Below are 15907 nucleotides of genomic sequence, written 5' to 3' on the forward strand. Positions count from 1 at the left end.
TTATTCTGACCTCGCAAGAATCAATCTTTGTAGAGAAACAACCACAGCTACAGTGCACTAAAGCAAGAGCTGCACAATGCTGTTACCTTAAATAGTGGGATAAACTAATACCCAGTGTGGAACTGTGCACCCACAGGGAACTCAGCACGGAGGACAGTGTGATGCTGCAGAACCAGCCCCAGAAACATTCCACAAATAATGTGACAAAACCCCATCTCAGGGAGCAAAATATTTCTAGCTGACTACACTGTAGCTTAGGCCCCTGTGGCATCTCAACAAATCTACAGCAGATAATGGTCTAAAATTTAGATGTGGATGTAGCTGCTAAATCAACAAACAAGCTGTCTTCAGGGTTAAGCTTGGGCTCCAAGGAATCATTTTAGTGGCCTGTTAGGGTCACTCTAAGATCTGTATTGCTACTAGAGATTTCTCTTCTCCCCCTGCTTTTCCACCTGCCTACTTCTTCCTGGCCTCAGCAATCTCTCCTTCTCAGACCATCCATTCGCCACTTTCCCACATTCCACCAGTAGTTTCACCAGTAAAGATCCAATCCTGAAAACACTTACAGCACAATTGAAAAGCCTCATTGAAAGTCAATGGGCATAATGTACCACACGTACTCACAGGATTGAGACCAAATTATATTTATACGGGCCATGTGGTTTCCATCATCCCTCTTCTCATGGTCCTAACTGATTAAATCAACATTAAGCATGGAAGTACCAGAGTCAAGAGCTGCACAAGGAAGTGGGACACTCATCAATTCTCCAACAAGACAACAAACACAAGCACCAAAAATCCAATAGGAAAAAGACATAAAAGACACTGAAAATTCCCACTTACAATTAAAGGCCCCCTGTTGTTTTCACAATATTTGTTCTGGAAGAAAATGTAAACAACGGTGGCTGCCAAAGAATAGAGGAAGGCAAAGACTGCGATAGTGACGAAGAATTCCGCAGAAGAAGAGAAGTCCCCTATTAGCGAGAGCGTTTCTCGTCGTTTGCCTTCGCAGGTGGGAGCATCAAAATTCACCTGATGCAACCTAAAAAATCCAAGACAGGAGAGGTGAGTTGAAAAGGCCTAGGGATTTGTTACCTACTAGTGATATGTTACATCTGAGCTGTGTTCTCATTGCTTTAAATGCTGACATATGTAGGTCTCAATCCTATAAACCCTTGTGTGTGTGAGCAGTCCCGTTGACTGAGTTCAGTGGAGCTAGTCACATGCTTAAGGTTACTCATATGTGCAAGTGTTTGCAGGGTTGGGAACATAACCTAAATTAAAGCCTTTAAATCAACTGCATCATAAACAAAATATTAGCTTTAAGTAAGACCATTTCAACATTTTTGCACAAACATCTGAGATAATGGTGAAGTCCTGTAGGGAAAAGTAAAAATTACACTTGCTCATCTAAGCAAAAAACCTCAGATTTTTCACTTTTACAATAATTAAGGGGAGGAAACATTACAAAACTGGGTGACTCTTGATTTCTTGAGAACAATTAATTCAGCACAAAATTGCTTGCAATCTAATCCAGAATGACAGACAAAGACCGTGAATTTGCTGGTTTAATAAATCATTAAAGCAAGCTCAGGTCTTGCGTAAATTGCGTAGTGCCTGGCTTCCAGTAGATCTTTAACTTATGACTGTGTGGTATGTGGCACTTTAACATAAAAGGCTTTCGAAATGTGGTTGCAGTAGAAAATCCGTGTGTGTGTGAGAGAGAGTGCACGAACCAGTCACTGCTGACTCAGCTCTAAATTGCACCAGCATTTCCCATGCAGAGGTTGTCCCCTCTGTTCAACCAACACCAACTTCCCCGAATCATGTAATGGAAAGATGTTTGCAAGCTCAGGAAGAAGCATATTGTGAGCCAACACTCCCCCCGGCTTGATGCATTGGGTTCTGTTATCCACCACTAGCATGAACAGAGGTTAAGATTGGGACTGTGGCGGGGGGTGTGTGTTATTTTTCATATTAAAACTTCCCAACAAAAGCCAGTTAAAAGATCGCCCCACGGTTTGGGCAGCCAGTCAATCTCCCCTCGCCATTCTGCTCCAATATCATCTGTGTCATAGCTGATCTGGAATGCTGAAAAGTGTCAACTGGCACTCAACTCCAAATACTTATGTAGCTGAAGCATCATCGCCCTGTGGCAAGAACTCGGGTACCAAGTATCTGAAGAGATTCCATTAAGCAGAAAATCCAAGCATCGATGCCTCCATTGGCCTGGAGTGGCGAACCGTGGCCAGTGGGAGCTGCGATCAGCCGAACCTGTAGATGCAGCAGGTAAACAAACCGGCCCGGCTTACCCTGGTGAGCCGCGTGCCAAAGATTGCCAACCCCTGGTCTAGACAGAGACCTAATCCTGTTAACTCAGTGTTTGATAGTAACTTGGAAATCAAACAGCATTAGAATGCAGGAACAGAGCACCAGGCAGAAGTGGTGCTGCATGATGAGCAGGCACAACCATGTCTGTAGGCTCTAGTCTGTTACATTTATAAATATCAGGAACAAAGGGGGTTCTGGGGTGATAGATACTGGGCAGTTAGAAAAGTGAATCTAATGAACACAATCGAGGAGCAGATTAAGGAGGGCATGACAGAGGTGCAGATACAATGCTGAGGATCTAAGGAAGGTGGAGGTGACAGAGCTATTGGAGAGGTAGCAGCGATTTCCAAAAGCGGTTATGATCTGAAGCTAAGAAAGGGCTGAGCCTTATGGAAGACATTCCTTAGCACAGAGGGTAAGTAATGTGTGGAACTGAGTGCCAAAGGTAACAGCAGTCATGAATATATTTCTAACTAAAGAGAATTAGGTCCTTAGAGGAAAACAAGATATTCACAGTATAAATCTCACAAGGTAGAGTAATGGACATTGGTGGATTGCATGGCTTTTTCTTCTTCTAAGCCAAACAGAACCTAACTAAATGCACAGAAGGAACTCTCTTATTGGCCGATGCATAAAGATATTTATTTGCTGCAGACATATTCTTCAATGAGCTCCTGCTGCTATATCTTTGGTATAGCTAAAATAATTCATTTGTCTCCTTAGATTTCAGCATTCTGGAGATGTACAGTAACAGACGCTCTTGTCCCCCATCAGCCAACAAAGTCTGATTAAAACTGAACACAAGAGAGATACTGAATATATATTCAGACAGTTATCTGACTTGGTTTTAAAGCTTCCTGTTGCAGTTATACCTACATTTTTCATCAAGGCTTATTGTCTTCCCATGGAAAAAGAAAAGATCTCCTAGTGCCTGTCTCTGGGATTTTGCAAGTCCTGGAGACAAAAGGTTTTTTTAATTTTTTAAAAATATAATCAGGGTAGAGTATTCCAAAGGTGGCCTGGCCATGGACAGAAAAATAATCTCCCGCCAGCAATCAGCAAGGAACACTTCCCTTGCACACCTTTGCTTATGTACCGTACCGTACCTATCCAGAAATAAGGATTGATTCAAAGCCCATTTGAATCAAAGGGAAACTTTGCATTGATCTCAGTGGGCTCTGGATGAGTTATTAAGCATGACCATCCTCTGATTCCACAAGCAGGTTAATTACATTTGTTAAAAGTGGTAGGCTGACATTCTTAGAGGGGAAATCCTTTATTTATCCATGGAACAGGGACAGCACAGTTAGCTGCTCTCCAAGCTTCCTTGATGATATTTTGCCAATGTATCTTAATTCTGATCTATCCGGGGAGAACCACCACTAGGAATAGTTCACTCTCCAATGCCCATTTGGTCCTCAGCTCCTCTGAACCTGACAGCAAAGTTGTCAGTTATTTATCTAAGCTCAGTTTCCTGAATGCTTCTCTAGGAATTTATGGGTCTGAAATACTGCAGGAAATATTGTTACATCTCAAATATGACTCTGAGGCAACTGTGGTGATGTTTTAATGGCAACCACCGTGGGAGTTTGATGCATATATTTACCAGCTGGACAGAGCAAAGGCTTTGTCCTCTAATGGGGGAAGAATGAAGTTATTAAGGGACTGGCTTTGCTCTGAGGATCAGAGCCATCTGGGCAGTTTTTATGTTAACATCTGTTAAACAGACTTGCAAAAACACAAGACCATGACTTGTAAATGTCACTTCAGGCCCAGCATTAGCTTTTTAAGAATGATGGAACTGTGCTTAGTTAAACCATAAAAGCAGTGAGGTAGAAAAAGAAAGAATAAAGAGGTAATATTAGGAGCTGCCCACATTTTATCATTTTAAAATCTGTTTCTAACCCTTTCTTTTCCTCCTGCAGTCCTGAAATAACATTTTGAGGCAATTAATGTGAGTAGCAAACAGCTGACCAAAGGTAAAGTAACTAAAGGACATGATTCTCATCACATTTAAGGGGCAGTCTGCAAAGTTTTCTCCAATGCATCTCAAGTTGGGTGCCTGATCCTCAGCTGGTGCAAATTGACTTCATGTCACTGAAGTCTGACGATCTGGCCCTGAGTTTCTCAAAATGATTTTTGCAAACCTGATGGGATATTTGAAAACTAATTGATATAGTTTCTCTTTTCTACCCTCCATTCACCCTTACTGTGTCCTCAGCTCTGATAGGCCTGAAGTTTTGGTTTTAAATTTCTAACCCCTGGATCTCTCTGGCAGTACCTTCCTGGCCAAGTGTCTTACAGGGATACTGGATACATTGTGGTTACACGGGCCTTCTTTTATTACATTATTTTTACTCATGAGCATCTCTGTTTAGATTTTTCCAGCCCTTAAGGGAGGCTGCAGTAATTGGTGCCATTTGTGGCCACCTCACCTCAGCCCAAACAATCTATAGATCAGCTGTGCAGAAGGGCTCAAAAATAGGGTATGACTCAGCCCTAGCAGGAGGAAGATAGATGATCCTCACATACAGGTGGTTAGGCAGGATTACTACCATTGCAGGATTTGTTCTGGACGTTCAAAATCAAAAAAGAGTCCTACGATAAATCGAAAGTAGGTCAAATTACAAAGTATGAATATAAACAATTAACACGAGTATGTAGGGACAAAATTAGAAAGGCCAAGGCACAAAACGAGATTAAACTAGGTAAAGACCTAAAGGGTAACAAGAAAACATTCTAGAAATACATTAGAAGCTAAGAGAAAGACCAAGGACAGGGGGGGAAACTAATAACAGAAAATGTAGAAATGGCAGAGATGCTTAATGACTTCTTTGTTTCTGTTTTCACCAAGAAGGTTGATGGTGATTGTACGTCTAATGTAGTGAATGCCAGTGAAAATGAGGTAGGATTAGAAGAGGCTAAAATAGGGAAAGAACAAATTAAAAATTACTTAGACAAGTTAGATGTCTTCAAGTCACCAGGGCCTGATGAAATGCATCCTAGAATACTCAAGGAGCTGACTGAGGAGATATCTGAGCCATTAGTGATATCTTTGAAAAGTCATGGAAGACAGGAGAGAAGCAATGACAAATTTCAGACTGTGATCCTGACATCACATTGACCTGGCTCTTTCGCAGTTTAATCACTCTGTCACTGTTCAGCGCCACAGTCCATCTTTTATTTCGTTTGAAATTTCATGACAATTTGAGGTTCATCTCTCGTGCGTGCACGTGGGCTCGTTCTCTCCCTTTCAGACAGAGAGCTCTCCAGACTGCAATTTGAAAATATTCACGGCCCCGATAACTATTCTTCGCAGTGTCTTGCGCTTTCATTAAACTCAGCACTAAATAAAATTGGGTATGCTGCACTGCTTAGTGAGTTTGTCAGCCCACTGACAGCAATACAGGTACACTGGTTTAAAACTTGTGTGAGATCAGACACTCAGACCCTACGTTTTATATCCTTTTTTCCCCTACAGCTTTGCAAACTAAGTTGTCATGAGAAATGTGATGACAAGACAGCTATAATGTCGAGCTTGACAATATCATAAAAGGGCCCTTTGGGTTTTTTGGATTCAGCCTTGTGCTGCAATACTAAAGCACGACTGTCTTTTCAGACACTTACTGTATGTCCCTAGGAAACAAGAGTTTGGAGGTAGGAGCACAGAATAAGGGTTAGCACTGTTGCACACAGTTTGCGGGAAGCCTGTGAGATCCTTCCATTTGAATACCCCCTTTCAAGCTGCCTTTGCATTGTGAGGTTTCAAGACACCTTCAGTGGGGAAATAGCAGCATCAAAGGGACCCCATTCCTTATCTAATTGCAGGCTGTGTTAAGGTGAGTTGTCCCCTGCTCATGAATGAGCATCTCCTTGACATTCACTGTTACTGATCTCCTCTTATAACCGATACACACATGGGAGCTGATTCAGGAAACATCCCTGTTCAGCTAAGCACCTAACCATGGGCTTAACTTTGATACTGAAGGCACTGCAGCATGTGCTTAAAGTTAAGCATGTGTTTAGGGTCTTTTGCTAAATACAGAAGAATCTTAAGTGCTTTCCTGAGTCAGGACAATGATCTGTTCCTGGTAAACAGAAAAAATGTGTCAAGTATCAGAGGGGTAGCCGTGTTAGTCTGGATCTTAAAAGCAGCAAAGAATCCTGTGGCACCTTATAGACTAACAGACGTTTTGGAGCATGAGCTTTCGTGGGTGAATACCCACTTCTTCAGATGCATGCATCTGAAGAAGTGGGTATTCACCCACGAAAGCTCATGCTCCAAAACGTCTGTTAGTCTATAAGGTGCCACAGGATTCTTTGCTGCTTTTACAGAAAAAATGTGAACCTTTTTCTGCATGGGAAATTCTGAATGAGGGGTATTTCTCCATTTCATTACTGGAAATGAGCAGAAAAGCAGATACTTCAATACAAATATCTTGATGCCACTATATACTTTGGTAAGTTGTCTTATTTTCTTAAAATAAAAGCTTACAAACTGGTGACCAGACGACATGTGACATCCACACACGCAATGTGACACCCTGTCAAAGGGAGTGCCTGCTCTGTTGCCCCTCTTGGTGAATCAGTGTGGTGCTGCACATACTTCCTGCCTCAGTGTCCCTTCTCAGGAAGCCAATAACTCCAGCTGAGGTACTCTGGATGCTTGATTCAATAATATCCTCTTGTTTATTACAAATACGCCGATGAAAAAAGGGTCATAACGAAGAGTCCCAAATAACAAAAGGTAATTCTGGGTTTCAGGGATCCTCCCACACCAGCTCTCTAAGCTCTGTTCCCAGTCCCTTTTCTCTGCCTTTAAATCTCTCCTCACGCAGAAGCCCAAGCTCTCCTCCTGGAGCTGGACTGCAATTTATCAACCTCTGCTAGCCCCACTTAGTGCTCAGGCTCAGAAAGGTTGCCATTTCTCACTGCTGGTGTATGCTCCCTGCTAACACAGGTGGTACAGGAGCCTTCTTACTCCCGTCGGTGTCTGCAGGCATCAGCCCTGCTATAAAGGAGGAGGCAGCATTTATACCGGATCCTCTTCCTAGCTCATTCCTTATTAGCTGAGTGAGAAGAGAGCCCAGCACCAGTCCTGCTGCAAGGCTCCCGGGCCCAGGCTCTGGTGATTCCTTCTGGATGCCAGGTCTTCCTTTCCCCTCTCCCCATATTTCCTCAGGCTGTGTGTATCAGACCACCCAAACTCTTGAAGACCCATGCCATGTGTAAGACTGACCAGTAGACTATACTGCTCTTAAGGGGAAAGACTAGCCCATCACAACCCATATATTGTTCTTGTTCTGGTCCAAAAATCCCCATGGAAAAAACAATATTAAATTTTCTTCCTTGCATTTGTGCTTTATTTCCTCCATTTTTTGTTTCTATCTGCTACACCCATTGTCAATTTTCTTTGCCGTTTTAAGCAAAAGAAAGTATTAACAGCAATGCAACCAGAACCACCACCAGAAAAAGTGTGTGTGTCCTGGAAACTCATTACTGGAGTAGCAATTCTTGTAGGAACATGTGGTGAAATGTTTCCTTTAGGCTGGTAATCTCTAAAAAGGGGAGGTGCTGTTCTGAAATACAAAAGTCATCTCCTGAGATGAATAGAATCCATACAGCTCCCAGTGACTGGTGAGATAAGAGACCAAAAAAACCCACAACACATTTTTAATGGTCTATGTTTTTCCAGTGAACAAAATAAGGAAACTTCTTTTAGATACATTAGGAAATAATTAAGTTCCCAGCAGTTCTTCCTGAGCATGCTGATTTCAGCCATTCTTTCTCTGGGAAATTGTGCATATAGAGGAGCAGTGCATCTTACAAAGGTGCTGAATATTAAATCTTTCATCAACTCCATTCGGAGAACATTTACAGGTGTGGGCACATGCTGACTTTACACCTGTTATCCATTCCTCTAATGGACTAAATCATGTTCCCAGAAGCAGTCTCTTATATACACTACTTTGATGAAGGAAAAATATTTTAAAAGTGTTCCAGGATCCTTAGTTAGAAGGGCAGATCTGTCTGGGAAGGAATGGTCTCCACTCTTCTGAAATCCCCCAGAATTTATTCTTTTCCATGGCCAACATCTTCTGAAGCACCAACATTTCCCACAGCATGGTTCTCCAAAGGGAAAGCAAAGGGGAGTAGTTCTTAACCAAGCAGGAAAGTATGTTCTTCCAGTGCTCGGCGTCTCTGATTATTTAATGATTAAATCCTTAACATCTGAAAGGCTATCCAATAACAGCAACCCACGAAGCAGGTTCTATTATAGCAATCAGGAGAGTAGATGGAGCCGGATAGTTGCCACTGATAAGAGGTCAGGTGCATCAGCACTGTGACTCATTTGTCTGTGCTATATTTATTGCGATTATTATCTGGAGTTTTTGTTAACCCTGTTGGTTCCTGCAATTAGCCATATTAGGCTCAGGGTTCCTCTTTTGTGGAAAAGTAACATCTGAACAGCAACAAAGCTGGGAGCTTTTGTTTGCTATGAGTGGAATCCCTAGCATACACTTCACTGCCGTTCTAAAGTTGACCCTTTGAAGAGGAATTCCTTACAATGGGGGAAATCTTTATTTGCAGAACTGAAGCAGTAATAAGAGCTTCTGGAAGGTACTCTTAAATAATGTGGACACTTGCAAGTGGAGATTTACTACGAAGTGGGGACGATTCCGTTGTTTCTACCATTCTATGTCCACTTCTCACCACTTCTAACCTTTATCCAGTGACTTCCACTCACACCACTTACTTCTCAGGATCAAGAAGCTGTTGAGTAGGATCTATTTGCAAAGAAAGATGATATGTTAATATTGCATGTGATCTTCTCAAAGTCTTTCAGAGTTAAAGTTCTCTTTGCCCTTTCAGGGTCAAACATCTACAATTATAAGATGGAACGGAGGATTCTGTGAAGGTGTGGTGTGGTTAAGCAGACAGATGAAAGATAAAAAGTGACCTACAGGTGATTTCAAAGGATACACCATTTTGCATTTCCTCCTCCAACAGTCATTACATCCCCTTCTCAGAAATATGCCCTTTGGGAGGTTCTTGGAAAGGAAGAAATCTTTCTCCAAATGTGCTAATTAAGCTATGAAACAATTTTACGCTGCCACCTCTAACCCTGTTCTCCTGTGTATCTTCTGCTATTTTTTCCAGATAAAACAATTATTAACATTTGCTTGAATGTTCTTCTCCCCCATGTTTGCCTACCTAACTCCAATTTGATATGGATAAGACCGCCCTTCACAGCACAATTTGCAGATATAATTCTTCACCTGTAGGCGTGGAGTGTTTATGTATTTATTCAGTACGGTTTACGCTTTCACAAGTGTCCAAGAAATTCTGGGGACCTGTATTGTAGGGGACTCATCTTGAGACATTAGGCCTGATTTTCAGAGATGCCCAGCACCTAACTCCTTTCTTTGACTTACCCCTTCTGCTGTCTCCACCCCAGGTACAATCCAAAAAAGACTCTCTTGTACGTGAGTCTAAGGGAGTCTAACTGAGTGTAAGGGTGTAACTTAGGGTGGCCAGGTGTCTGGTTTTTGAAAAGGTCGAAAGGGTCAAAAGTCGAGTCTGTGGTGCAGTGGAGCTAAGGAAGGGTGCCTGCTGTGGCTCTCACAGCTCTTGCCCCAAGCGCTGGCTCTGCAGCTCCCATTGGCCGGGAAGCATGGCCAATGGGAGCTGCAGGGGTGATGCTGGCAGACAGGGCAGTGTGCAGAGCCCAGAGGGAAAACATGCTGCTGCTTCCGGGAGCTTCTTGAGGCAAGCGGCGTCCAGCGCCTTTGCCTCTCCCCGTGCCCGAACTTCCTACCCCAGCCCTGATCCCCTCCCGCCCTCTGAATCCCTAGATTCCAGTCTGAAGCACCCTCCTGCTCCCCAAACCTCTCATCCCCAGCCCCACTCCAGAGCCTGCACCCGCAGCCAGAGCCCTCACTCCCCCGTGCCCCAACCCCCATCCCTTTCCTGCCCCCAAACCCCTCACTTCCAGCCTGGAGCACCCTCCTGCACCCCAAACCCCTCATTCCTGGACCCACCTCAGAGCCCATACCCCCATACAGAGCCCTCCCCACAACCTCCAGCACCCCAATCCCTTGTCCCAGCCCTGATCCCCCTCCCACATCCCAAATCCCTCATCCTCAGCCCCACACCAGAGCCCGCACTCCCTCCCATACCCCAACCCTCTGCTCCAGCCCGGTGAAAATGAGCGAGTGAACGGGGGTGGGGAGAGCGAGCGATGAAGTGAGCGGGGGCAGGGCCTTGTAGAAGGGATGGGGCCTCAGAGGAGGGGTGGGCAAGGGTGTTTGGCTTTGTGTGAGTAGAAAGTTGGCAACCCTTATCTAACCTATGCCATGTACACATCACTGCTAAAACTGGCCCAATGCCTCTTGTGAATACAGGACAAAAAAAATAATCATCCAGTGTCACTTAAGATCTAGATACTCACATAAAATCAAGTGTCAGTTGCTACAGATTTGGCCCCTTGTATTTTTTTAAACTGATCGCTGTCCAAGAGATGTTCACTTTTAAAATCCTTTCATAACTTCCACTAAGGTCTTCCTAGGGATACGCAAAATCACAAGCAGCCCTGCTTCAGACATCAGCTTCACTATATACTTGCACATATGTATCACACACCTGCTGAAATGTTTGTAGGGCCAGGCCCTAACATCAATCCTAAAAATCTCATTCTTATTACAGCAGGCTTCAGGGATTTAAAAGGGTTCCACTTCCCTAGAACGCTGTCAGAACGCACCTATGGGTGTAATTCCACAGCAGACATTATATAAAAAAATGTAATATGCCATTGGCAATTTATCTAGAAAAGCTTTACTAAAAGAGTATTCTCTGGTGGGTGGTTTCCAGTCAGAATACTGGAAAATATTTTCCTCTCTCACATGTTTTCAGTTTCCTGACTCATTAGTAAGAATTTTTGTTGAAGTTCTGTTTTTAATGAGACAATCTGTTATTCACATGTTCTGCGCTGTATATGCTGCTGTGAGATAAACTGCTTATTTCTGTATAAAGTCAACGATTAAGCAGTGGGCAGGCTGGGACTGTTGTTTATGACATGTCATAACTATAAAGAGAAGGATAACAACTCTCCTGTGTACAATACTATAAAATCCCTCCTGGCCAGAGAGACTAAAATCCTTTTACCTGTAAAGGGTTAAGAAGCTCAGGTAACCTGGCTGACACCTGACCCAAAGGATCAATAAGCGGACAAGATACTTTCAAATCTTGGGGTGGTAGGGAGGGGGGACAGGTAAGGCTCTTGTGCTCTTTGTTTTGGTGGGTGTTCGCTCTTGGGACTAAGAGGGACCGGACATCAATCCATGTTCTCCAAATCTTTCTGCACAAGTCTCTCATATTTCAAACTTGTAAGTAACAGCCAGGCAAGGCATGTTAGTTTTATCTTTGTTTTCTCAACTTGTAAATGTTCCTTTGCTAGAGGGCTCTCTGTTTTGCTGTAACTTTGAATCTAAGGCTAGAGGAGGTTCCTCTGGGCTCTCTGAATCTGATTACCCTGTCAAATTATTTCCATCCTGATTTTACAGAGATGATTTTTACCTTTTCTTTTTAATAAAATCCTTCTTTTAAGAACCTGACTGATTTTTCCATTGTCCAAAGATCCAGGGGTTTGGGTCTTTGATCACTTTGTTACCAATTGGTTAGGACATTTCTCAAGCCTATCCAGGAAAAAGGTGTAAGGCTTGAGGTGATATTTTGGGGGAAGAGGAACTCCAAGTGGTCCTTTCCCTGTTTCTTGTTAAATCACTTGGTGGTGGCAGAGTACCAGGATTTAACCTAAACTGGTAGAAATAAGCTTAGGGGGCTTTCATGTGGGTCCCCACATCTGTACCCTGGAGTTCAGAGTGGGGAAGGAATCTTGACAAAGGATCTGCCCAAAGTGCCACAACTGTTACCTAGGAATCCAGGAGCAGTGCTAGATTCCATAAAAGAATGTGGCCATATTAGGAAATATCACACAGACACTCCCAGTAATCTGTTAACTGTGGATAGCAATAGTGATATATTTCACTAAACCATAGGCAATTTAGTTCAAGCCTGAGTCACGGGTAATAGCAGAACAGACAAAAAAAATCTTGTGAAAGCTTTACAAATGGATCCGTAGACTTGTCTAGATTTGGAATTAGTATTCTGGAGAAGCCCTGTGAACACGTATTTTGAAGGAAGATTAAAAAGGGGGAGAATTTATTCCATTACTCACTACATTGACACTACATAACCTCAGTGGAAATTCAGTCAAATAGCAACCAAAGTAAAGTAGGTAGGAATGGTTTTTGCATTGGCTGCCTATGTTCTGGCACTGAAGTCAGGGCTTGAAATTTTCAAAAATATTCTAGAAAAGAGTAGCATTACAAAGTGCAAAAAAAATCTGCAAGAGAAGTAATTTTGAAAAAAAGTCTTGTTTTCAGAAAAAAAGTTCTCATGACAGGCTTAGATAAAAACACCACGATATGCAGAATGCCACAGAGACCCTGCATGAATGTATATTAAAATAGAAATGGGGAAAAAGCTGAATACATTAATAAATCCAAGGATTACTTACACTTAAAGAATTCACTATGTGTAAAGCATTAGTGAAGATTCCTCTGGCTCCAAAACAGGGTAAAGAAGCATAAAATATCATGTCTATTAAGAGAGAGAAGCCAGTGTGGAACAACAGTGTCCGAATTAATCAAAAATGCAATTGCTGCAGATGCCACAATAAAGGAGCCTACAATTTGGTGCTGATTTAAGAATCCAAATGTTCCTTCCTTTGCAACAAAACATGACCTGTAGAATGTTGCTACCACTTTCCTTCCCATTCACTTCAGACCCAGTTATGTGTCAGTGGACTCTCCTGAGCATATATGTGTAACACCAACAGACTCCAGTTGTTGCCAGGAGGGATTGAACCTGGGACCTTAGTACATGAACCTCTACTGCATGAGCTAAAAGCCATATGGCTGATGGCCCATCCAGGTTACAAGTGGGGACATGTCTGGGATTTCAACTGGGAAGTCTCTGAAGCTTTGGACACGCTTCTTCAGCCAGGGGAAGTATGTAACCCACACACCTCCTGGGTGCGGTGTTCTGTCCCATCTCGCAGCACCAAGACCATTTAGAGAGAGAGATTAATGAGCTAACAAGTAGAGGATCATGTATTAAGTGCCAGAGGTCCAAGGTTCAATCCCACCCACCAACGACTGGGGTCTGTCAGTCTTACATATGTAAATCAAGTGACACCCTTCATTAGGCTGCTCTTCAAATTTAGTAGCAAGACAGTTACTGATGAGCCGTAGAGCTCTGTAGAGCACAGACAGCCATTTTCCAATGCAGCAAAGCACTCAACTCACATGCTTAGCTCTTAAGCATATGCTTAGCTTGAAACTACCCTGATGTTCAATACCCCTTAGCCTCCAGTAGTTTAAACATCCTCTTTCCTAGAGCTCCAACCTTGTCATTGCACTGAGTTTATGGCTGACCTCTTCAGGGAAACTTGACAGTGAAAGCAAAGAGACACATGGGCTTAGCAAGGGTTCCCTAAAACCAATCACTGTGTACTTTATATCGCATGAGTAATATGCAGATCTAGACTGAACAATTAGCCAGCCATATATATTTGCCTGCCTCAGTTTCCTCATGCTCTAGAGCGTTCTTTGGGCTGAAGTCAGAGTTCTCTTCTGCGCATGGCTTCTCCTCTGCATCATGGAGACTCCCTCTCTCCTGGGCAGCCAGTCTCCTCCCTCTGCACCAGGTCCTGCAGTTCAAAAGGACGCTTCTGCTATGACAGTATGCCTCTCTCTTCCTCCTTCCTGGCCAAGCTTCCTGTGTCTGCGAGTCCCTCAGGCCCTCTTTGCTCTAAATCCCTTCCCCTTTCAGCTACTTGGTCTGACTGGTTTCTCCAGGCTTCAGCCATCCATTCTTCTGAGCGGCTTCCACCTGACCCATCAAGGTTTAATGATGCTCCATTTTCCCTGTTCTGGAAGGCACTCTACAGACTTGACAGCAAATGGTGGTTTCCATATACACTGAGGCATTCAATGGAACAGCAATTGTACATCCAACAGAATTTATACATTGTATATAGACAGATTCCTCAAATCATCACAGTCAAAAACAAAGGGCCAGCTTCTTAGCTGGTGGAAATCAGTGTAGCATCACTCAAGTCGATGAATGTTGACAATGACTTCAAGAGAGCTATGTTGATTTACATGAGTTGTGAATCTGACCCCCAGGTTGTTGTTTGGCTGTACCCACACATGGAAAAACATGTCAGAGCTTTTAAATGCCCTATTTTAAAAAAATGAAACCTTTCCCTCTTCCCAATAACACCATACATAACCAAAATATGTGAATCAGAGTTAAATGAAAAGAAGTATAAACTAATACTTATGTGTGAAACCAAGACGCTGAAGACTCAAGTTAGCTTTGTATTATTAGGCCACATTAAAATGAAAAGGGAATTGTTAAAATGTCACAATTAGAGCAGCATGCACCCAGAAGGATTCTCCTCCCGAACTTGGCACAGTGGGATGCCACATTATGGTTTTCGTTCATGTCACTTCCAGTTTGTACTACAGCTATTAAAAAAAAGGGCTGGTTAGGCAAATCTGTCCACAGAGGGCCAAAATTAGGATAAAAGGCATTGCTGAGAGCAGGATACGAAGCAGCATGGTGGATGAAGATAATAAAAGCAGTGACCTATTCCTAAGTGCCTATACTAACTGTATCTAATCACTCAATAGAGCTCAAGATCTCCAGCTTTATTGATCTATTATTGAACACAAAGCCTTAAAGGATTGGATATTAACCCTGTCAAGGGGCATTGTTCAGAAGCGATAGGTAAGGAGGTCACACCTTGGTAAGCAGGTTTAAAGGAGACTTTTACAGATTGACAGAGGCTAGAAGGAACCACTATGATCATCTAGTCTGACGTCCAGCATAGTGCAGGCCAGAGAGCTTCACCCCATGAAGTTCCTACACCCAGCCCAATAACTTGTGTTTCTGCTACAGCATATCTTTTAGAAAGAGATCCCACATTCATTCAAAGACTTCAAGTGACAGAGAATTTACTACATCCATTGGTAAGTTGCGCTAATGGTTAATTACCCTCTCTGTTAAAAAAATGTATTTCTAGTCTGAATTTGTCTTGAGGCTTGTCTAGACTAGGACAATGTGCACTGGTGTAACATGACACCTACCGTAGAACCACTGCGCCGGTCAACTACTGCGGTAAGCCACACCGATGGAAGCCCCACCATACACTGGCACTGCTCTCCCAGTGCAAACCCCTCTCATCCCCCTACCCCCACCACCCCTCAAACACGGGACCTTAGCACAAAAGGCTCGATTCTCCCCTGCCTTGAACAATCACTTCAACCTGTGCAAAGTGAGTGACAAACATCACCATTCTGATTTGTTATAATGCCTGCACAAAGTACAGGGCAAATGAGAATGAACCCCAAAGGTAGCAGGAAGAGTGAGAGTCAAAGCAGTGGGTGGCCTACTTGAATGTACACTGCAAGTTTTTCTACTCCTACAACTCTCTCTTAGGGTCCTT

At 43.1% G+C, this 15907-nt stretch overlaps 1 protein-coding gene across 4 annotated transcripts in view; it reads right to left on the reverse strand.

The window, feature by feature from the left end:
* The window catches only part of SYNPR (synaptoporin), a 185051-nt gene that overhangs the window by 16887 nt on the left and 152257 nt on the right, over positions 1-15907 (reverse strand). For all 4 annotated transcript variants that reach the window (XM_030570234.1, XM_030570236.1, XM_030570235.1 and 1 more), the window contains one exon: positions 844-1042. In XM_030570234.1, coding sequence (XP_030426094.1) covers positions 844-1042 — 199 coding nt within the window. The remainder of the gene's footprint in view (positions 1-843; positions 1043-15907) is intronic.

This window comes from Gopherus evgoodei, chromosome 7 (genome assembly GCF_007399415.2).
Source record: "Gopherus evgoodei ecotype Sinaloan lineage chromosome 7, rGopEvg1_v1.p, whole genome shotgun sequence".
In the NCBI taxonomy this organism is placed as follows: Eukaryota; Metazoa; Chordata; order Testudines; family Testudinidae; genus Gopherus; species Gopherus evgoodei.